Genomic DNA, 17,393 nt, shown 5'->3' with positions numbered 1-17,393 from the left:
ATCTCTCCAGGAACAGGGTTGGAGTGAAAACCTACAGGAGGGTTCTCCAGGAACAGGGGTGGAGTTAAAACCTACAGGAGGGTATCTCTTGAACAGGGTTGGAGTTAAAACCTACAGGAGGGTATTCTCCAGGAACAGGGTTGGAGTAAAACCTACAGGAGGGTCTCTCTCTAGGAACAGGGTTGGAGTTAAAACCTACAGGAGGGTCTCTCTCTGGAACAGGGTTGGAGTTAAAACCTACAGGAGGGTCTCTCTCTAGGAACAGGGTTGGAGAGCTGATCTAAACTGTTGTCATTGATAAGGAAAAAGATAGACTGTTCTGTGCGCTAACGGTACATTTTTTTCTCCCCCTCAATGATTTCAGCATTTACCAAAGTTAAAGAAGCTTAGAGGTTAATAACAAACAATGTCCGTTTGTCTTCTGTGGAGGTTTACCTATTTTATTTATTTGTGCACTACCCTATGGCCTTCAGTCAAAGATTGTGCACTATTGTAGATAGAGGATTGGGTGCCATTTGGGACGAARCACAGAAAAAGATTGGATGTGAAACGTAGACTTACGGTAGTGAGCAATGGCATTACTCTCGAAAAGACAGAAGCCGTCATCGCCCTGAAAGGCTGGAACCTGTTGAGGGGGACAGTAAAAAACGAACAAAAAAAAAATTCAGTCTTTTGTTTGATTAGTTTGAGTCCATTTTCGACACCTGTCCCTAGACGGGCGACAACAACCATTTTGTTTTCTTTATGGGAAAATACAGCATTGATATGAAACCCATGTTCAATCTAGCTTGGGCACCAGTCTGTGCCATCGTGCCACACCTTGCCGTGTTTGGCATGACGAGGAATTGATATGACAGCACATATCTGGGATCAGGCTACGTTCAACCCATAAGTCTTAAAATAGTCTGTTTACATCTGATGCTCAGGGTTAAAAAGCTCAATAAAACTTCATGATTATTTCAGGTGAAGAAATTCAAATCATCATTGCATCATACAAACTATTTTAAGAATATAAGCCTACTACCACAGACAATACAAAATATTATCGTCCAAGTTCAAGGATGTGTACACGGTAAGCAGGTAGCCTAGCGGTGGGCCAGTAACAGAAAAGTCGCCGGTTCAAATCCCTACGGTGACTAGGTGAAAAATCTGTTTATGTGCCCTTGAGCAAGYCACTTAAACCCCAATTGCTCCTGTAAGTTGCTCTGGATAAGTGCTTCTGCTAAATGACTAAAATGGAAACCGTGGTATATAGGGTCCTGGTAAAGTAGTGCACTGTGTAGGGAATAGGGTACCGTTTAAGACGCATCCCATTATAAAATGGATGCTGAAACTAACCTTGCCCAGGGGGAAGTTGTTGAGGAAGGCGGGGGTACGGTTCGTCTGCCCGAAGGTGAAGGCAGGGGCGCTGCTGGCCACCTTAAAGAGAGCCAAGATGATACTTTATTCATCCCAAGAGAAATTAGACTGCATTTACTCAGGRAGTCTAATTCTGATTTTATTGGCCCAATTATGGGCCAAATAGCTGATCGGTCAAATTACCAATTAGTGGAAAAAGATCAGAATTGGGCTGCCTGTGTAAACAGAGTTAGTTTGTCATCGTTACAGCCGTAGTAAAAAACAATATAAATACAACATTTAAAAAACAAATCACAGGACAATAAGAATAAATACATATGATAAGGCAGGTTAAACGTGTTGTACCTTGAGGCGTGCACCGCTGTACTGGGCTGCAATCTGAGCCTTGAAGGCTCTCCAGTTCTCTGGATACGTGTACAGAGTCTGTGGAAGGGAGAAGAGAATGAACTTTCACAACTTTATTAAAGATGGGGAGGAAAACCCATGTACACAGCAGTGCTTCTAGATCCAGGTGGTGGTGGTTTAGGCAGGAACTAGTAGAAGCTACACTACTATGGGTTTCTAACAGTAGGTTATGTAGGGTGTCCAATCAAAAACACCTTTTAACCAATAGGTCAAATAATATACACAAAAGTAATTGATTTTTTACCCTTGTAGGATTAGGGTGACTTAATCAACGGAGGCCAGAGAGAAATAAAGTGGTCAAGAACAAAAGTRTGGAAAATAGCATAGCGTCAGCGAGGCTGGGCTAGAGTTAAGGCTAACTGACAGGTTCACCATTTAACTCGTCATCTTTCCTCTCGAATCCCACAGGCATAAAAGAGGTAAGATATACTAAACAAAATTATAAAAAGACAAAAAATATATTATCTGGCAACAGCTCTGGTGGATTCCTGTAGTCAGCATGCCAATTGCAAACTCTCAAAACTTGACATTTGTGGTGTGTATTTTAACAGCACATTTTAGAGTGGACATGATCTTGTCCCCAACATGTAATGATCATGCTGTTTAATCAACTTCTTGATATGCCACAGCTGTCAGGTAAATGGATTATCTTGACAAAGGAGAAATGCTCACTAACAGGAACGTAAACAAATGTGTGCACAACATTTAAGAGAATCCCGCTTTTAGGGCGTACGGAAAATGTCTGGGAACGTTTATTTCAGCTCATGAAACATAAACCACGGTACGTTTACATTAAATGTTCAGCTTAACGTTAGTTAGCCAGCTAGTCACAAGTAAACTACAAATAGACTCCGGATGGCAATATTTGGATGCTTTGATTAGAAAATTAAAGTTCTAAATATGCCATGACACGCAGAAGGTATACATTAGACTGCAAGGAAATATCATTCATTATTCGTCACGGACTCTGAAAAAAACCCAACGTGGCATAAGGCACGGAAAGAGGCGTCATTTAACCACCACCCAAGCTAGTATGCTGCATCGTCAAGAAAGACTGGAAAGGGGTAGAAATAAACATGGCAATGAAGTTTAAAGGGCATAAATATTTCAGATGCACCTAAAGGTAGCGGATAAGTGGATGGATGGGGCTGATTTGTACAGATGGTTGTTAAAACGCAAGTATAAATTCTGTGACAAGGCATCTCTCCAGTTCACTCACCCCTGCCGCCATCTTTAGGACGAGAGAAAGGAAGAACGTGGGCGCGCACCAGTGACGTATTTACTGCCAGTTGGGGCGCGTCGCTGTAATCAAACTTTGACTGAAAATAAATCAAATTTTGCCCAAATAAGAAAATATGGGTAGGAATTTACATTTAAACAATAAAATGTATTTCAATGTATTTCCATTGATTGAATGTGATGGATAACTCCGTATCCTATTTGTTGTGTGTATTATCATTTGAAAAAGCACAACACATACAAAATGGAGCATATTTTACAATGACAGAACACTCAATGGAGACATGGTCCACATTATCAAAAAAAAATGTTTATTTCAGTTCTCAAGTTGTCGAAATACAATACAACAACAGCAACTGAAGGGTAACTCAGACGATACAGTAGCGTTTAATAAGACAACATAACCACCTGCTTATCACCAGGCTCTGTGGTTTCAATAGTACGTATTCATACTGTGTCAAAGGATCATTGATCCTTCCCCATTAAGTACAGGACTTGACCATGTGCAGCAATTCCACATGATCAACCTGGAAAAATATTTGTATTGACAATACTGTATTGTAAGGGCATTTACATGAAATATAAGAGACGTATGTTGATAATCCAGCATAGCACTGCAGGGACATCAGCTGACAAGACCTGAGAAACAGAGAAAAAACTAAAATTACAGATCAATTCAGACATTTATTTGACACCGATGAAAGGAGACTAATAACACCAACATACCGAGGTAATCGTCCATGAGGGATCCAATGGCAAACTGAAACAGAAGAAAGCAATTTATTCCAAGTTACAACTTGCAGGTCTCTTCAGATAGCTAGCGGTGGCTAGCAAGTTGTGAGGATTTTTTGTTGTTGTTGACCTATCAGGTAGCATCCTTAGTTTATGGTGATTTGACAGCGTACTCACAATGTCGTTTTTATCCACTCTTGTTCCCACGATTTTCAACCGAATCTCATCATCCTGTTGGATTACAATGTCCTAATGGGGAGAAGACAGAATCCTTAATAAGAGGACATGTGTCCAAGAGTTGTGTTTAATAAATATTCATTTTTCAAATGACGACCACAATTTGAGTGAAGAGCAAGGCTAGTTTTAGTGTCTCACCTCATCAGTGGTCTTATAACAGGGAGGATTTGAGTTGGGGTCAAACTCCATCTCTGAGGGAATGGACTGCAGAAACAGTAAATAACCATATTAACATTTATTAAAGAGTTTATCAATAAAACCATTCAACAACTAAAAGGAGACATTTCCACGTGGACCTACATGACGAGAGATGAAACAGGACATGGGGCCGATCTCTGTGAAAAGGCCAACCTGAAAAGAACAGAACATTTTGTATAAATTTTAACACACCATGAAAACAATATGATCTATTCAAGTCTATCCTTATTCAGATGTTAATGAGATCAAAGAAGATTTGTCTGTGTCCCAAATGGCACATTTGGGACACAGAAAATACAGCGCTATAAAAGAGAGAAGAGGGTGTTATTTTTCAAACACCGTCTTTGAATAACTTACCCCTTCCACTCATATTTTGCATAATGCTTATAATAGTTAAATTAACTGTCCCATTCTTTCAGAGTGCTCCACACCACATACAGGTATCATCTTATGGACGCTCAGATGATCTATCCACCGTCCTCTCTGTCATATGTCCACATCTCAGTCATGTACTATCTTCCGCTGTCCCAGTTCACTGAACTACTCCAGTGTCTGTCAGCATTCAATGTTTTCATGCAACCTCTCTGGTTATTCTCATTAGGACATCATGTAGGTCTAGGTACAGTAACTGTTTTGTATTTTTTTGTACCTAGAACATTGAATTTGGCCTACGGGTAATTGTACCCCCCCCACCCCAAAGTGTATTTTACCTTCATTTAACTAGGAAAGCCAGTTAAGAACATTCTTATTTTCAATGACAGCCTAGGAACAGTGGGTTACCTGCCTTGTTCAGGGGCAGAACAACTGATTTTTACCTTGTCAGCTTGGGGATTTGATCTAGCAACCTTTCGGTTACTGGCCCGACGCTCTAACCACTAGGCTACCTGCCTCTAACCACTAGGTGACCTGCCACCCCTTTATTATTAATTGTTGGACATAAGAATGTAAAAACACCAGCAAATCAAGTGATTGTAATTTTGGAAATCTGTTCCAAAGTATTCCCATGCATAATAGAGATATGTGGTCGTATACAAATGTAAGAAAGGTTTGAAATTGTTTTAGTCAAATATATCTGTTTCTTGAAGTCAATTTGCAGTTTACAAACAAATTGTAAATTATATATATATATTCAAATCGGTCCAGGGCTGAATCTAGTTGAGGATCCCCGATATAGGGAATAAGTTTCCAATTGTGACGTAGCCTTTGTTTAGTTTCCTTACTTTGTTGACCTGGGTAACCACGGCATCTACCACCTCGCCTTTGAATGGACGGAAGACAATAGCCTTGTACTTGACGGGGTAAAGCACGAATCCCCTGCCTGGTTGGATGACACCTGCACCAATGTTGTCAATGGTGGTCACTGCAATGACGAACCCATATCTGGAACAGAGAGTCAGTGTGATTAACTGAGCAAGCAAATCAACTTGTTACTGGTCAAAACAACCAACCCAGTGTGGTGAAACTGTAAACTGTTTCGTCTTTATTCTACTTTAAAATTTAGCCTGGAGTCCACACTGAATATCACTACACTCAGCAATACTGATTTATCGGTTCCAGGCTAACGAAAGGAAATCCGCCCTGGCTCAATACTACTCACTTTCCTGTGCATGTTCCCTCCACCTCTGTGAAGAGCTTTTGTTTCACAGTGTTCAGGAGATTGGGACCAAAGTACCGAGGGTGGAGCAGGATCTCATGCTCCAGGGAAATCTGTGAATTTTATATATGTTAGTGTACAGTTTGTTTTACAATAGTTGTACTGTTTATTGGCTCCCGTGTGGCTCAGTTGGTAGAGCATGGCGCTTGCAACGCCAGGGTTGTGGGTTCATTCCCCACGGGGGGACCAGGATGAATATGTATGAAGTTTCCAATTTGTTAGTCGCTCTGGATAAGAGCGTCTGCTAAATGACTTAAATGTAAATGTGTATTACTGAGAATGGTAGCACTTACTTTCATTGAGTTTAAGAACCATGTAGATATCTGATTCTTAGCTGGTTTTAACAAACTCACATAACTAGACAGGTATAAACCCGTTAAATATGCACAACTTATATGGACTTTGATTTGTTTTCATTTTGGCAGGAGTTAGTTAAGAGAGCAGTTAGCTAGATAGCTAGCCAACCGGTTAACAAAGCTAGCATAGTTAGACATGGTGGTGCTTGTTAATCGTCATAATATCATACAAATCTAACTACTTACATGATAAAACATTTTCCTGCTCACTCTTCCTTGATTGTAGTCTTCTGTTTAATTTATCATAAAGAAATAAATCGTCTCTAAATGATTAAATCCAGCAACAAATCACAGGAAGCTGGTTATGTTCGACTTCGGGAAAATAAAGTTTTACTTCCGGAGGAGAAGATTTGTGTGACGTCGAATTTCAAAATAAAAGCGCCYTGTGTCTTTCATCAGCTTAAAACAGACTGGATCATGAACACATAAGCTTTTTTTTGGTCCCAATAATGTGATCACTGACTATGATAAAAGACAAGAATTTGTTGGCTTAAAAATAATAACAAATATTTAATTTCAAGAATAAGAATGAAGTTGATACATCTTTGATTGAAAAACTGTATAAACATATGACGTAACACAAAAAAAGCACCTGGCATGACAAAGGTCATCAGTCTTTTCCCCTTATCGACAACACATGCCTTGAGTCACTGACAGCATCAGTCAGTCAAAAGGAAATTGATCAAAAACAGAACTTCAAAGATTCATTCAATATCGACACTTCCATTCAGAAGGGGGGGGGAAATTACAGCAAATAATTCAAGTAGAAAATATGTATACAACAAAATTTGCAAATATATACAGTCAAATGCTGCATGTAACAACAGAATTGTCAAATGGGAGTGGTAAAAATAAAATAKAAATGTAAGCAATGCAAGGTAAGCGCATGCTCTTATGATAGGCAGCATACTGAACGCCGGTGAAAGTATATGCCAAAACAATGATCTAAAACTAATATGGGTCTGTGTCCCAAAATGGCACCTACCCTATTCCCTACATAGTGCACTATTTTCTCTGGTCAAAAGTAGTGCACTATATAGGGAATAGGGTGCCATTTTTGGAGTTAGCCCTGAGTCATCACCGTTAGCATCATCTACCACAGTGTTTGACATTGTCATTGGAAAGGATCATAGCGTATTGAGATGTCCAGTCCCTCATGAAGACTTCCTGTAGCTGGATCTGTAAACTCCTCTGGCCCTCTCCCACCACAGAACCTGTCTGGTTCACCACCAGCCCAACACCTGCAGTGTGGGTGAAATAGTTCTCTGACCAGTTGGAGGTTCCTGTGATCACACAATAAAAGATACAAATTAGTGTATTGATATGGCAGGTCAAAAAAGTTTCTGTGTACAACAGAACATTATGTGCAATGTAATGTTTATATTGTAAAAAAAAAAAACACACAAAAAAATAAAACAGTAGACATTGGTTTCGCAGCAGAATCAAATCCATAAAAGCAACGGACATTTTGTCCAATGATTAGGGATTGTGATGTACAGTACCGATATAGACGACTCTGTCGGTCACCATGTACTTGGCATGGTTCACTCGTGAGAAAGGGATCTTCTTCTGCTCTGCTGTTGAAGGCACCTCAAACACTTTCTGTAGGACACATCATGGAAATAAGACATGAGTTACAACAACCGAATGCAAAACTAGAAAAAAAGGTACATTTCCTGAAGAAAATTGTGTGCTTGCTTCAGCTGTCTACAAGTATTTTTATGGTATAAACATTTTTTTTTTTTACGGAGAAATGAAAACAGCATACGTACCACATTGATGTTGCATCCCAGGGGAGGTCTGTTGAGGACAGTCAGAGACTGTAGGAAGAGGAACATGGAGCCTGGAGAGTGTGACCAGCAGCTCACTAGTAGGTTGACCTCCACACCTCTAGTACACGCTGCTGCCCGTATGGCTGAGTCAATCGCAGGCCAGAACCTAATACATAAATGGACCTGATTGGTTAGACGTTTAAAACATATACACAACACACATCCAATAAAATTTCTTCATGAATTAAATCTGATACAAAGTTAGAGAATCATTAAAGAGTGAATCTTAACTTCCACTTAAGTTGAATTTTCACTCCGGAATTGATGTCAATTTGGAGAAGTGAAAATTCTACTTAAGTGGAAGTTAGGATTCAGCCGAGTACGGACAGTCACACCTGAGTGGCTCAGTGAACTGGGACAGCGGAAGATAGTCCATGACTGAGATGTAGACATATTTCTGGGCATCTGCGATGACAGAGAGGATGGTGGATAGATCGTCTGAGCGTTCATAAGCTGATATCTGMGGTGGAGCACTCTGAAAGAATGGGACAGTTTGTTTAACTATCAGTAGCATTATGCAAAATGAGTGGAAAGGGTTAAATAGTCAAAGACTGTGTCCCAAAGAACACAATTTTCTCCCATAGGGCTCTGGTCAAAAGTAGTGCACTATGTAGAGAATAGGTTGCCATTTGGAACGCAGKAAAAACGACAAGATCCAACTCACAGAGAGATATACTCGTGCAGGGACTCCATTGAGTTTGAGATTCAACGGGTGCTTGGCGCTAGAGAGGGCAGAGTATCGGGCAGGCCAGAAGGGGGGTAGGGAGCCATTTTTTTGAGCACCAATGTTCCAATACACCCCGAATATCCTTGACGCATCCTGTGCCAGGCAGCTGCAGTCCTCAATTGAAACTCCCACCTCCTTCACCTGAGACGATCAATCAAATCGTGAAATCAATCAATCAATCATCGATCAATGCATTGATATATGATGAGACACATTAATTGTAAAAAATAATAATAATAAATACAAAAAATATATATATTTTATTTTATTTTATTTTAAATCGCTCATATTTTATACAGCCTGGACTCCCAACTAACAAACAGTTTCATCAGTTTCCCTGTTCAACAGTTCAGATGATGTTTTCTATAAAAAACAAAATGACCCAGAGAGGAGGGTATTTTATATCAGTACTTTAGGAAATACCTGTGTGAGGGACCGCCAGTCCATGTTGGCACTGCCCAGGTAAAGGTGTTTCTGATCCACGACCCACAGCTTGGTGTGGACGATACCTCCCGTCACTGACTGGAGATCCACCTCCCGTACCTCTGCACCTGAACACAGAAACGAAGCAGGAGGTTAGACACAGTCAACTAAAGGTGGGATAGACAACCACATATCACAGTCAACTAAAGTGGGACAGACAACCACATATCACAGTCATTACAGTCAACTAAGGTGGGATAAACAAACACACATATCACAGTCAACTAAGTGGGATAGACAACCACATATCAGTCATTATTCATAACTAAGGTGGGATAAAAACCACCAATATCATAAACAGTCAACTAAGGTAGGTAGACAACCACATATCACAGTCATTAGTCAACTAAGGTGGGATAAACAACCACATATCACAGTCAACTAAGGTGGGATAGACAACCACATATCACAGTCATTACATTCAACTAAGGTGGGATAAACAACCAACATATCACAGTCAACTAAGGTAGGATAGACAACCACATATCACAGTCATTACAGTCAACTAAGGTGGGATAAACAACCACATATCACAGTCATTACATTCAACTAAGGTGGATAAAACAACCACATATCACAGTCAACTAAGGTGGGATAGACAACCACATATCACAGTCATTACAGTCAACTAAGGTGGGATAGACAACCACATATCACAGTCATTACAGTCAACTAAGGTGGGATAACAACCACATATCACAGTCATTACATTCAACTAAGGTGGGATAAACACCACATATCACAGTCAACTAAGGTGGATAGACAACCACATATCACAGTCATTACAGTCAACTAAGGTAGGATAGACAACCACATATCACAGTCATTACATTCAACTAAGGTGGATAAACAACCACATATCACAGTCATTACATTCAACTAAGGTGGGATAGACAACCACATATCACAGTCATTACAGTCAACTAAGGTGGGATAAACAACCACATATCACAGTCATTACATTCAACTAAGGTGGGATAGACAACCACATATCACAGTCATTACAGTCAACTAAGGTGGGATAAACAACCACATATCACAGTCAACTAAGGTGGGATAGACAACCACATATCACAGTCATTACAGTCAACTAAAGGTAGGATAGACAACCACATATCACAGTCATTACATTCAACTAAGGTGGGATAAACAACCACATATCACAGTCATTACATTCAACTAAGGTGGGATAGACAACCACATATCACAGTCATATCAGTCAACTAAGGTGGGATAGACAACCACATATCACAGTCATTACAGTCAACTAAGGTAGGATAGACAACCACATACACAGTCATTACATTCAACTAAGGTGGGATAAACAACCACATATCACAGTCATTACATTCAACTAAGGTGGGATAGACAACCACATATCACAGTCATTACAGTCAACTAAGGTGGGATAGACAACCACATATCACAGTCATTACATTCAACTAAGGTGGGATAAACACCCACATATCACAGTCATTACAGTCAACTAAGGTGGGATAAACAACCACATATCACAGTCAACTAAGGTGGGATAGACAACCACATATCACAGTCATTACATTCAACTAAGGTGGGACAGACAACCACATATCACAGTCAGTACAGTCAACTAAGGTGGGATAAACAACCACATATCACAGTCAACTAAGGTGGAATAAACAACCCCATATCACAGTCAACTAAGGTGGGATAGACAACCACATATCACAGTCAACTAAGGTGGGATAAACAACCACATATCACAGTCAACTAAGGTGGGATAAACAACCACATATCAGTCATTACATTCAACTAAGTGGGGATAAACAACCACATATCACAGTCAACTAAGGTGGGATAGACAACCACATATCACAGTCATTACATTCAACTAAGGTGGGATAAACAACCACATATCACAGTCAACTAAGGTGGGATAGACAACCACATATCACAGTCATTACAGTCAACTAAGGTAGGATAGACAACCACATATCACAGTCATTATTCAACTAAGGTGGGATAAACAACCACATATCACAGTCAACCTAAGGTGGGATAAACAACCACATATCACAGTCATTACAGTCAACTAAGGTGGGATAAACAACCACATATCACAGTCATTACAGTCAACTAAGGTGGGATAACAACCACAATATCACAGTCACTAAGGGGATAGACAACCACATATCACAGTCATTACATTCAACTAAGGTGGGATAAACAACCACATATCACAGTCAACTAAGGTAGGACAGACAACACATATCACAGTCAACTAAGGTGGGATAAACAACCACATATCACAGTCAACTAAGGTGGGATAGACAACCACATATCACAGTCATTACAGTCAACTAAGGTGGGACAGACAACCACATATCACAGTCATTACATTCAACTAAGGTGGGATAAACAACCACATATCACAGTCATTACATTCAACTAAGGTGGGACAGACAACCACATATCACAGTCAACTAAGGTGGGACAGACAACCACATATCACAGTCAACTAAGGTGGGATAGACAACCACATATCACAGTCATTACAGTCAACTAAGGTAGGATAGACAACCACATATCACAGTCTTACATTCAACTAAGGTGGGACAGACAACCACATTATCACAGTCAACTAAGGTGGGATAGACAACCACATATCACAGTCAACTAAGGTGGGACAGACAACCACATATCACAGTCAACTAAGGTGGGATAGACAACCACATATCACAGTCATTACATCAACTAAGGTGGGATAAACAACCACATATCACAGTCAACTAAGGTGGGACAGACAACCACATATCACAGTCAACTAAGGTGGGATAGACAACCACTATCACAGTCATTACATTCAACTAAGGTGGGATAAACAACCACATATCACAGTCATTACAGTCAACTAAGGTGGATAAACAACCACATATCACAGTCAACTAAGGTGGGACAGACAACCACATATCACAGTCAACTAAGGTGGGATAGACAACCACATATCACAGTCATTACTTCAACTAAGGTGGGATAGACAACCACATATCACAGTCATTACATTCAACTAAGGTGGGATAGACAACCACATATCACAGTCATTACATTCAACTAAGGTGGGATAGAAACCACATATCACAGTCAACTAAGGTGGGACAGACAACCACATATCACAGTCAACTAAGGTGGGAAAGACAACCACATATCACAGTCAACTAAGGTGGGATAAACAACCACATATCACAGTCAACTAAGGTGGGATAGACAACCACATATCACAGTCATTACATTCAACTAAGGTAGGATAGACAACCACATATCACAGTCATTACAGTCAACTAAGGTGGGATAAACAACCACATATCACAGTCAACTAAGGTGGATAGACAACACATATCACAGTCATTACAGTCAACTAAGGTGGGATAAACAACCACATATCACAGTCAACTAAGGTGGGATAGACAACCACATATCACAGTCATTACAGTCAACTAAGGTGGACAGACAACCACATATCACAGTCAACTAAGGTGGACAGACAACCACATATCACAGTCAACTAAGGTGGGATAGACAACCACATATCACAGTCATTACATTCAACTAAGGTAGGATAGACAACCACATATCACAGTCATTACATTCAACTAAGGTGGGATAGACAACCACATATCACAGTCATTACATTCAACTAAGGTGGGATAAACAACCACATATCACAGTCATTACATTCAACTAAGGTGGGATAACAACCACATATCACAGTCATTACATTCAACTAAGGTGGGATAGACAACCACATATCACAGTCAACTAAGGTGGGACAGACAACCACATATCACAGTCAACTAAGGTGGGATAGACAACCACATATCACAGTCAACTAAGGTGGGACAGACAACCACATATCACAGTCAACTAAGGTGGGATAAACAACCACATATTACAGTCAACTAAGGTGGGAAACAACCACATACAGTCCATTTGCAAGTAGTTTACAGAAACATGCATAACCTGAAGAACAAAAATTCCATGAAAGCATGGCCAGCTGTGGTAACAGTGAAAGATGTGCAAGCTGCTGCATGTACCCGTTCTGGTTAAATCAGCCGTGTCTCGATTATCAGTCTGAGGACCGTTAACAGCAATCTGAAGTTTCACTCCTTTTGCTTCAATTCCATCAGCTGCTTGAAGACCCGTTTACCCTGTAAAAAAACACATGCATGTCGAAGTGAGGACACATAAAACAAATAAAATAAAAATAAAAAAAATATATATACATATATACACACTCACATCAAAATAGAACTGGTCGTGAGAAAACAATGTAGAAAAGAACTCAACGGTACATCCACCGGTACACTTGGAACGGGGAAGTCATTTCAGATTTGGTATAATGATTGTGTGATTCATTTGTATATTATCAACAAAACACAAATGGTAAACCCCTAAAATGAGTTAAAAATAACAAATCAACCCTTTTCTCCTCCTACCTGTGCAGCACTAGGCTCTGAGAGTCTCAGGGCAGTATTCTCCTACCTGTGCAGCACTAGCTCTGTGAGTCTCGGGGCAGTATTCTCCTACCTGTGCAGCACTAGGCTCTGTGAGTCTCGGGGCAGTATTCTCCTACCTGTGCAGCACTAGGCTCTGTGAGTCTCAGGGCAGTATTCTCCTACCTGTGCAGCACTAGGCTCTGTGGTCTCAGGTCAGTATCTCCTACCTGTGCAGCACTAGGCTCTGTGAATCCCAGGTCAGTGTTCTTCTACCTGTGCAGCACTAGGCTCTGTGAGTCTCAGGTCAGTATTCTCCTACCTGTGCAGCACTAGGCTCTGTGGATCTCAGGTCAGTATACTCCACCTGTGCAGCACAGGCTCTGTGAATCTCGGGGCAGTATTCTCCTACCTGGCAGCACTAGGCTCTGTGAGTCTCAGGTCAGTATTCTCCTACCTGTGCAGCACTAGGCTCTGTGAGTCTCAGGTCAGTATCTCCTACTGTGCAGCACTAGGCTCTGTGAGTCTCAGGGCAGTATTCTCCTACCTGTGCAGCACTAGGCTCTGTGAATCCCAGGGCAGTGTCTCGGAGGGTAAAGTAGAAGGCAGCGATGTCCACAGAGCTGTTGGCCCTGGTCAGTAGGTTAGTCCATGTATCAGAGATGCTTGGCAGGGACGAGGACTCCAGTGGTAGAATAGGCCTTCAGGGATGCTTTCCACGGCTCACACTGATTAGAGAAGAGCAATTCAATTCAAACAACGCTATTGTCCTCTGAGAGCAATTCTATTAGGGCTACAGCAGCGCTCCAGACACATTTCTATTAGGTCTACATACTACATATACCCACACACCTGCATACTGACGCCACACACCGCTGCTGTCACTTCACCCCACCTATATGTACAGTACATAGCTACGCCAATTACCTCGTACCACTGCACATCTACACGGTACTGCTAATCCTTGTATATAGCCATGTTATTACCTGTATATAGCCATGTTATTACCTGGTACTTCCTGTATATAGCCATGTTAATATCTCACTCCCTGTATATAGCCATGTTAATATCCACTCCCTGTATATAGCCATGTTAATATCCACTTCCTGTATATAGCCATGTTATCCACTTCCTGTATATAGCCATGTTATTATCCACTCCTGTATATAGCCATGTTATTATCCACTTCCTGTATATAGCCATGTTATTATCTACTTCCTGTATATAGCCATGTTATTTTCTACTTCCTGTATATAGCCATGTTATTTTTCTACTTCCTGTATATAGCCATGTTATTATCAACTTCCTGTATATAGCCATGTTATTATCTACTTCCTGTATATAGCCATGTTATATCTACTTCCTGTATATAGCCATGTTATTATCTACTTCCGGTATATAGCCATGTTATTTATCTACTTCCGGTATATAGCCATGTTATTATCTACTTCCTGTATATAAGCCATGTTATTATCTACTTTCCTTATAAGCATGTTATTATCTACTTCCTGTATATAGCCATGTTACTATCTACTTCCTGTATATAGCCATGTTACTATCTACTTCCTGTATATATAGCCATGACTCCCTTCAAAAGAGCCACTGAACACACCGATTGGCTCATGTGTTTTTCTGTTGCTCAAAAAAAAAAACGTGATTTCAGTCTTGGTGGAGAAGGTGTTTCCTGACCGATTCTGCGTTTGGTTAATGATTGCCACTCTATTCCCTAGAATGTGCTCTGCTTCTGACCAGAGCCACCCATAGGGTACATCCAAAATGACCCCAAAGGGTTCTGGTCCAAAGTAGTGCACTTAATATATAAAAGAAAAATCTAGATCTGCCCCCCGTCCCAACATCCACCAAAAGCTGTGAAACAATTCATAACTTATAAATTACATATAAATACATGTGAATAGATTTGTTAAAGGGTCAAATAAAATATGTTACAATTTATCTCGTGTCACACTTTTCTTACCGACAATCTGAGTTACAAGGCTCGCGTGGCACCCACAGTCCCTCCAACCAGTGCAGCTCCAACTGTCCCATCAACTGTGACACCGACAGAGGCATCCCATAGTGCCATACGTGTTGACCGAATCCTCCAATCACAAGCAGAGTGGAGGGGAAAAGGCAGAATAGTGCAAAGCTGCAGCACCACGATGTCTACAAATTTAAGAGTGAGATTTAAACATGAGAAAGAGAACAGATCATGTTAACTATTACAAGAAGGGATTGTTTGTATGTCATTAAGATTGGGCTGCTAAGACGGTTGTATGTCGTTAAGATTGGGCTGCTAAGACGGTTGTATGTCATTAAGATTAGGCTGCTAAGACGGTTGTATGTCATTAAGATTAGGCTGCTAAGACGTTTGTATGTCATTAAGATTAGGCTGCTAAGACGTTTGTATGTCATTAAGATTGGGCTGCTAAAACGGTTGTATGTCATTAAGATTAGGCTGCTAAAACGGTTGTATGTCATTAAGATTAGGCTGCTAAAAACGGTTGTAATGTCATTTAAGATTAGGCTGCTAAAACGTTTGTATGTCATTAAGATTAGGCTGCTAAGACGTTTGTATGTCATTAGATTAGGCTGCTAAGACGGTGTATGTCATTAAGATTAGCCTGCTAAGACGGTTGTATGTCATTAAGATTAGGCTGCTAAGACGGTTTTATGTCATTAAGATTAGGCTGCTAAAACGGTTGTATGTCGTTAAGATTAGCCTGCTAAGACGGTTTTATGTTTAAGATTAGCCTGCTAAGACGTTGTATGTCATTAAGATTGGGCTGCTAAGACGGTTGTATGTCATTAAGATTAGGCTGCTAAAACGGTTGTATGTCGTTAAGATTGGGCTGCTAAGACGGTTGTATGTCATTAAGATTAGCCTGCTAAGACGGTTGTATGTCATTAAGATTAGGCTGCTAAGACGGTTGTATGTCGTTAAGATTAGGCTGCTAAGACGGTTGTATGTCATTAAGATTAGCCTGCTAAGACGGTTGTATGTCATTAAGATTGGGCTGCTAAGACGGTTGTATGTCATTAAGATTAGGCTGCTAAAACGGTTGTATGTCGTTAAGATTGGGCTGCTAAGACGGTTGTATGTCATTAAGATTAGGCTGCTAAAACGGTTGTATGTCATTAAGATTAGGCTGCTAAGACGGTTGTATGTCATTAAGATTAGCCTGCTAAGACGGTTGTATGTCATTAAGATTAGGCTGCTAAGACGGTTTGTATGTCATTAAGATTAGGCTGCTAAAACGGTTGTATGTCGTTAAGATTGGGCTGCTAAGACGGTTGTATGTAATTAAGATTAGGCTGCTAAGACGGTTGTATGTCATTAAGATTGGGCTGCTAAGACGGTTGTATGTCATTAAGATTAGGCTGCTAAAACGGTTGTATGTCATTAAGATTAGGCTGCTAAGACGGTTGTATGTCATTAAGATGCCAGCAGCATACCACCCTGCATACCACTGCTGGCTTGCTTCTGAAGCTAAGCAGGGTTGGTCCTGGTCAGTCCCTGGATGGGAGACCAGGTGCTGCTGGAAGTGGTGTTGGAGGCCAGTAGGAGGCACTCTTTCCTCTGGTCTAAACAAAGATCCCAATGCCCCAGGGCAGTGATTGGGGACACTGCTCTGTGTAGGGTGCCGTCTTTCGGATGGGACGTTAAACGGGTGTCCTGACTCTCTGAGGTCATTAAAGATCCCA

General features: G+C 40.6%; 3 protein-coding genes and 1 non-coding gene across 4 annotated transcripts in view; all 4 read right to left on the bottom strand.

Annotated features, from left to right (window-relative positions):
* Positions 1-3,034, bottom strand: part of LOC112068517 (elongation factor 1-gamma-like) — a 27,208-nt gene extending 24,174 nt beyond the window's left edge. Inside the window, 4 exon segments of the mRNA XM_070438181.1 lie at positions 562-625; positions 1,339-1,419; positions 1,705-1,782; positions 2,984-3,034. Coding sequence (XP_070294282.1) covers positions 562-625; positions 1,339-1,419; positions 1,705-1,782; positions 2,984-2,995 — 235 coding nt within the window. The 5' untranslated portion in view covers positions 2,996-3,034.
* On the bottom strand, positions 918-990 carry LOC112068524 (small nucleolar RNA SNORD36). Its single transcript, XR_002893592.1, has one exon. It is a non-coding gene; the product is annotated as a small nucleolar RNA SNORD36 (small nucleolar RNA).
* Positions 3,035-3,291: 257 nt separating the features above from the next.
* On the bottom strand, positions 3,292-6,528 carry polr2g (RNA polymerase II subunit G). Its single transcript, XM_024135673.2, has 8 exons — positions 6,367-6,528; positions 5,768-5,877; positions 5,391-5,550; positions 4,273-4,323; positions 4,111-4,176; positions 3,913-3,984; positions 3,730-3,763; positions 3,292-3,642 (listed from the first exon to the last, which is right to left on the bottom strand). The coding sequence occupies exons 1-8, from the start codon at positions 6,376-6,378 to the stop codon at positions 3,629-3,631; spliced, it is 519 nt and encodes a 172-aa protein (XP_023991441.1). The 5' UTR covers positions 6,379-6,528; the 3' UTR covers positions 3,292-3,628.
* A 142-nt stretch (positions 6,529-6,670) lies between these two features.
* The window catches only part of pld7 (phospholipase D family, member 7), a 16,904-nt gene continuing 6,181 nt past the window's right edge, over positions 6,671-17,393 (bottom strand). Inside the window, 11 exon segments of the mRNA XM_070438180.1 lie at positions 6,671-7,463; positions 7,683-7,782; positions 7,953-8,118; positions 8,348-8,487; positions 8,677-8,880; positions 9,163-9,290; positions 13,293-13,379; positions 13,382-13,406; positions 14,239-14,369; positions 14,372-14,413; positions 15,671-15,854. Of these exon segments, the coding sequence (XP_070294281.1) occupies positions 7,270-7,463; positions 7,683-7,782; positions 7,953-8,118; positions 8,348-8,487; positions 8,677-8,880; positions 9,163-9,290; positions 13,293-13,379; positions 13,382-13,406; positions 14,239-14,369; positions 14,372-14,413; positions 15,671-15,854 (1,401 nt within the window). The 3' untranslated portion in view covers positions 6,671-7,269.

Source organism: Salvelinus sp. IW2-2015, unplaced genomic scaffold, assembly GCF_002910315.2.
Source record: "Salvelinus sp. IW2-2015 unplaced genomic scaffold, ASM291031v2 Un_scaffold552, whole genome shotgun sequence".
Lineage (NCBI taxonomy): Eukaryota > Metazoa > Chordata > Actinopteri > Salmoniformes > Salmonidae > Salvelinus > Salvelinus sp. IW2-2015.
This window is presented reverse-complemented; position numbering and strand designations above follow the sequence as displayed.

Excerpts from the sequence above, each read along its gene's own strand:
- polr2g (XM_024135673.2), bottom strand. Across the intron at positions 4,324-5,390 it reads TGGTTACCCAGGTCAACAAA|GTTGGCCTTTTCACAGAGAT; the intron begins GTAAGGAAACTA and ends TGTTCTTTTCAG. Across the intron at positions 4,177-4,272 it reads CCTGTTTCATCTCTCGTCAT|TCCATTCCCTCAGAGATGGA; the intron begins GTAGGTCCACGT and ends CTGTTTCTGCAG.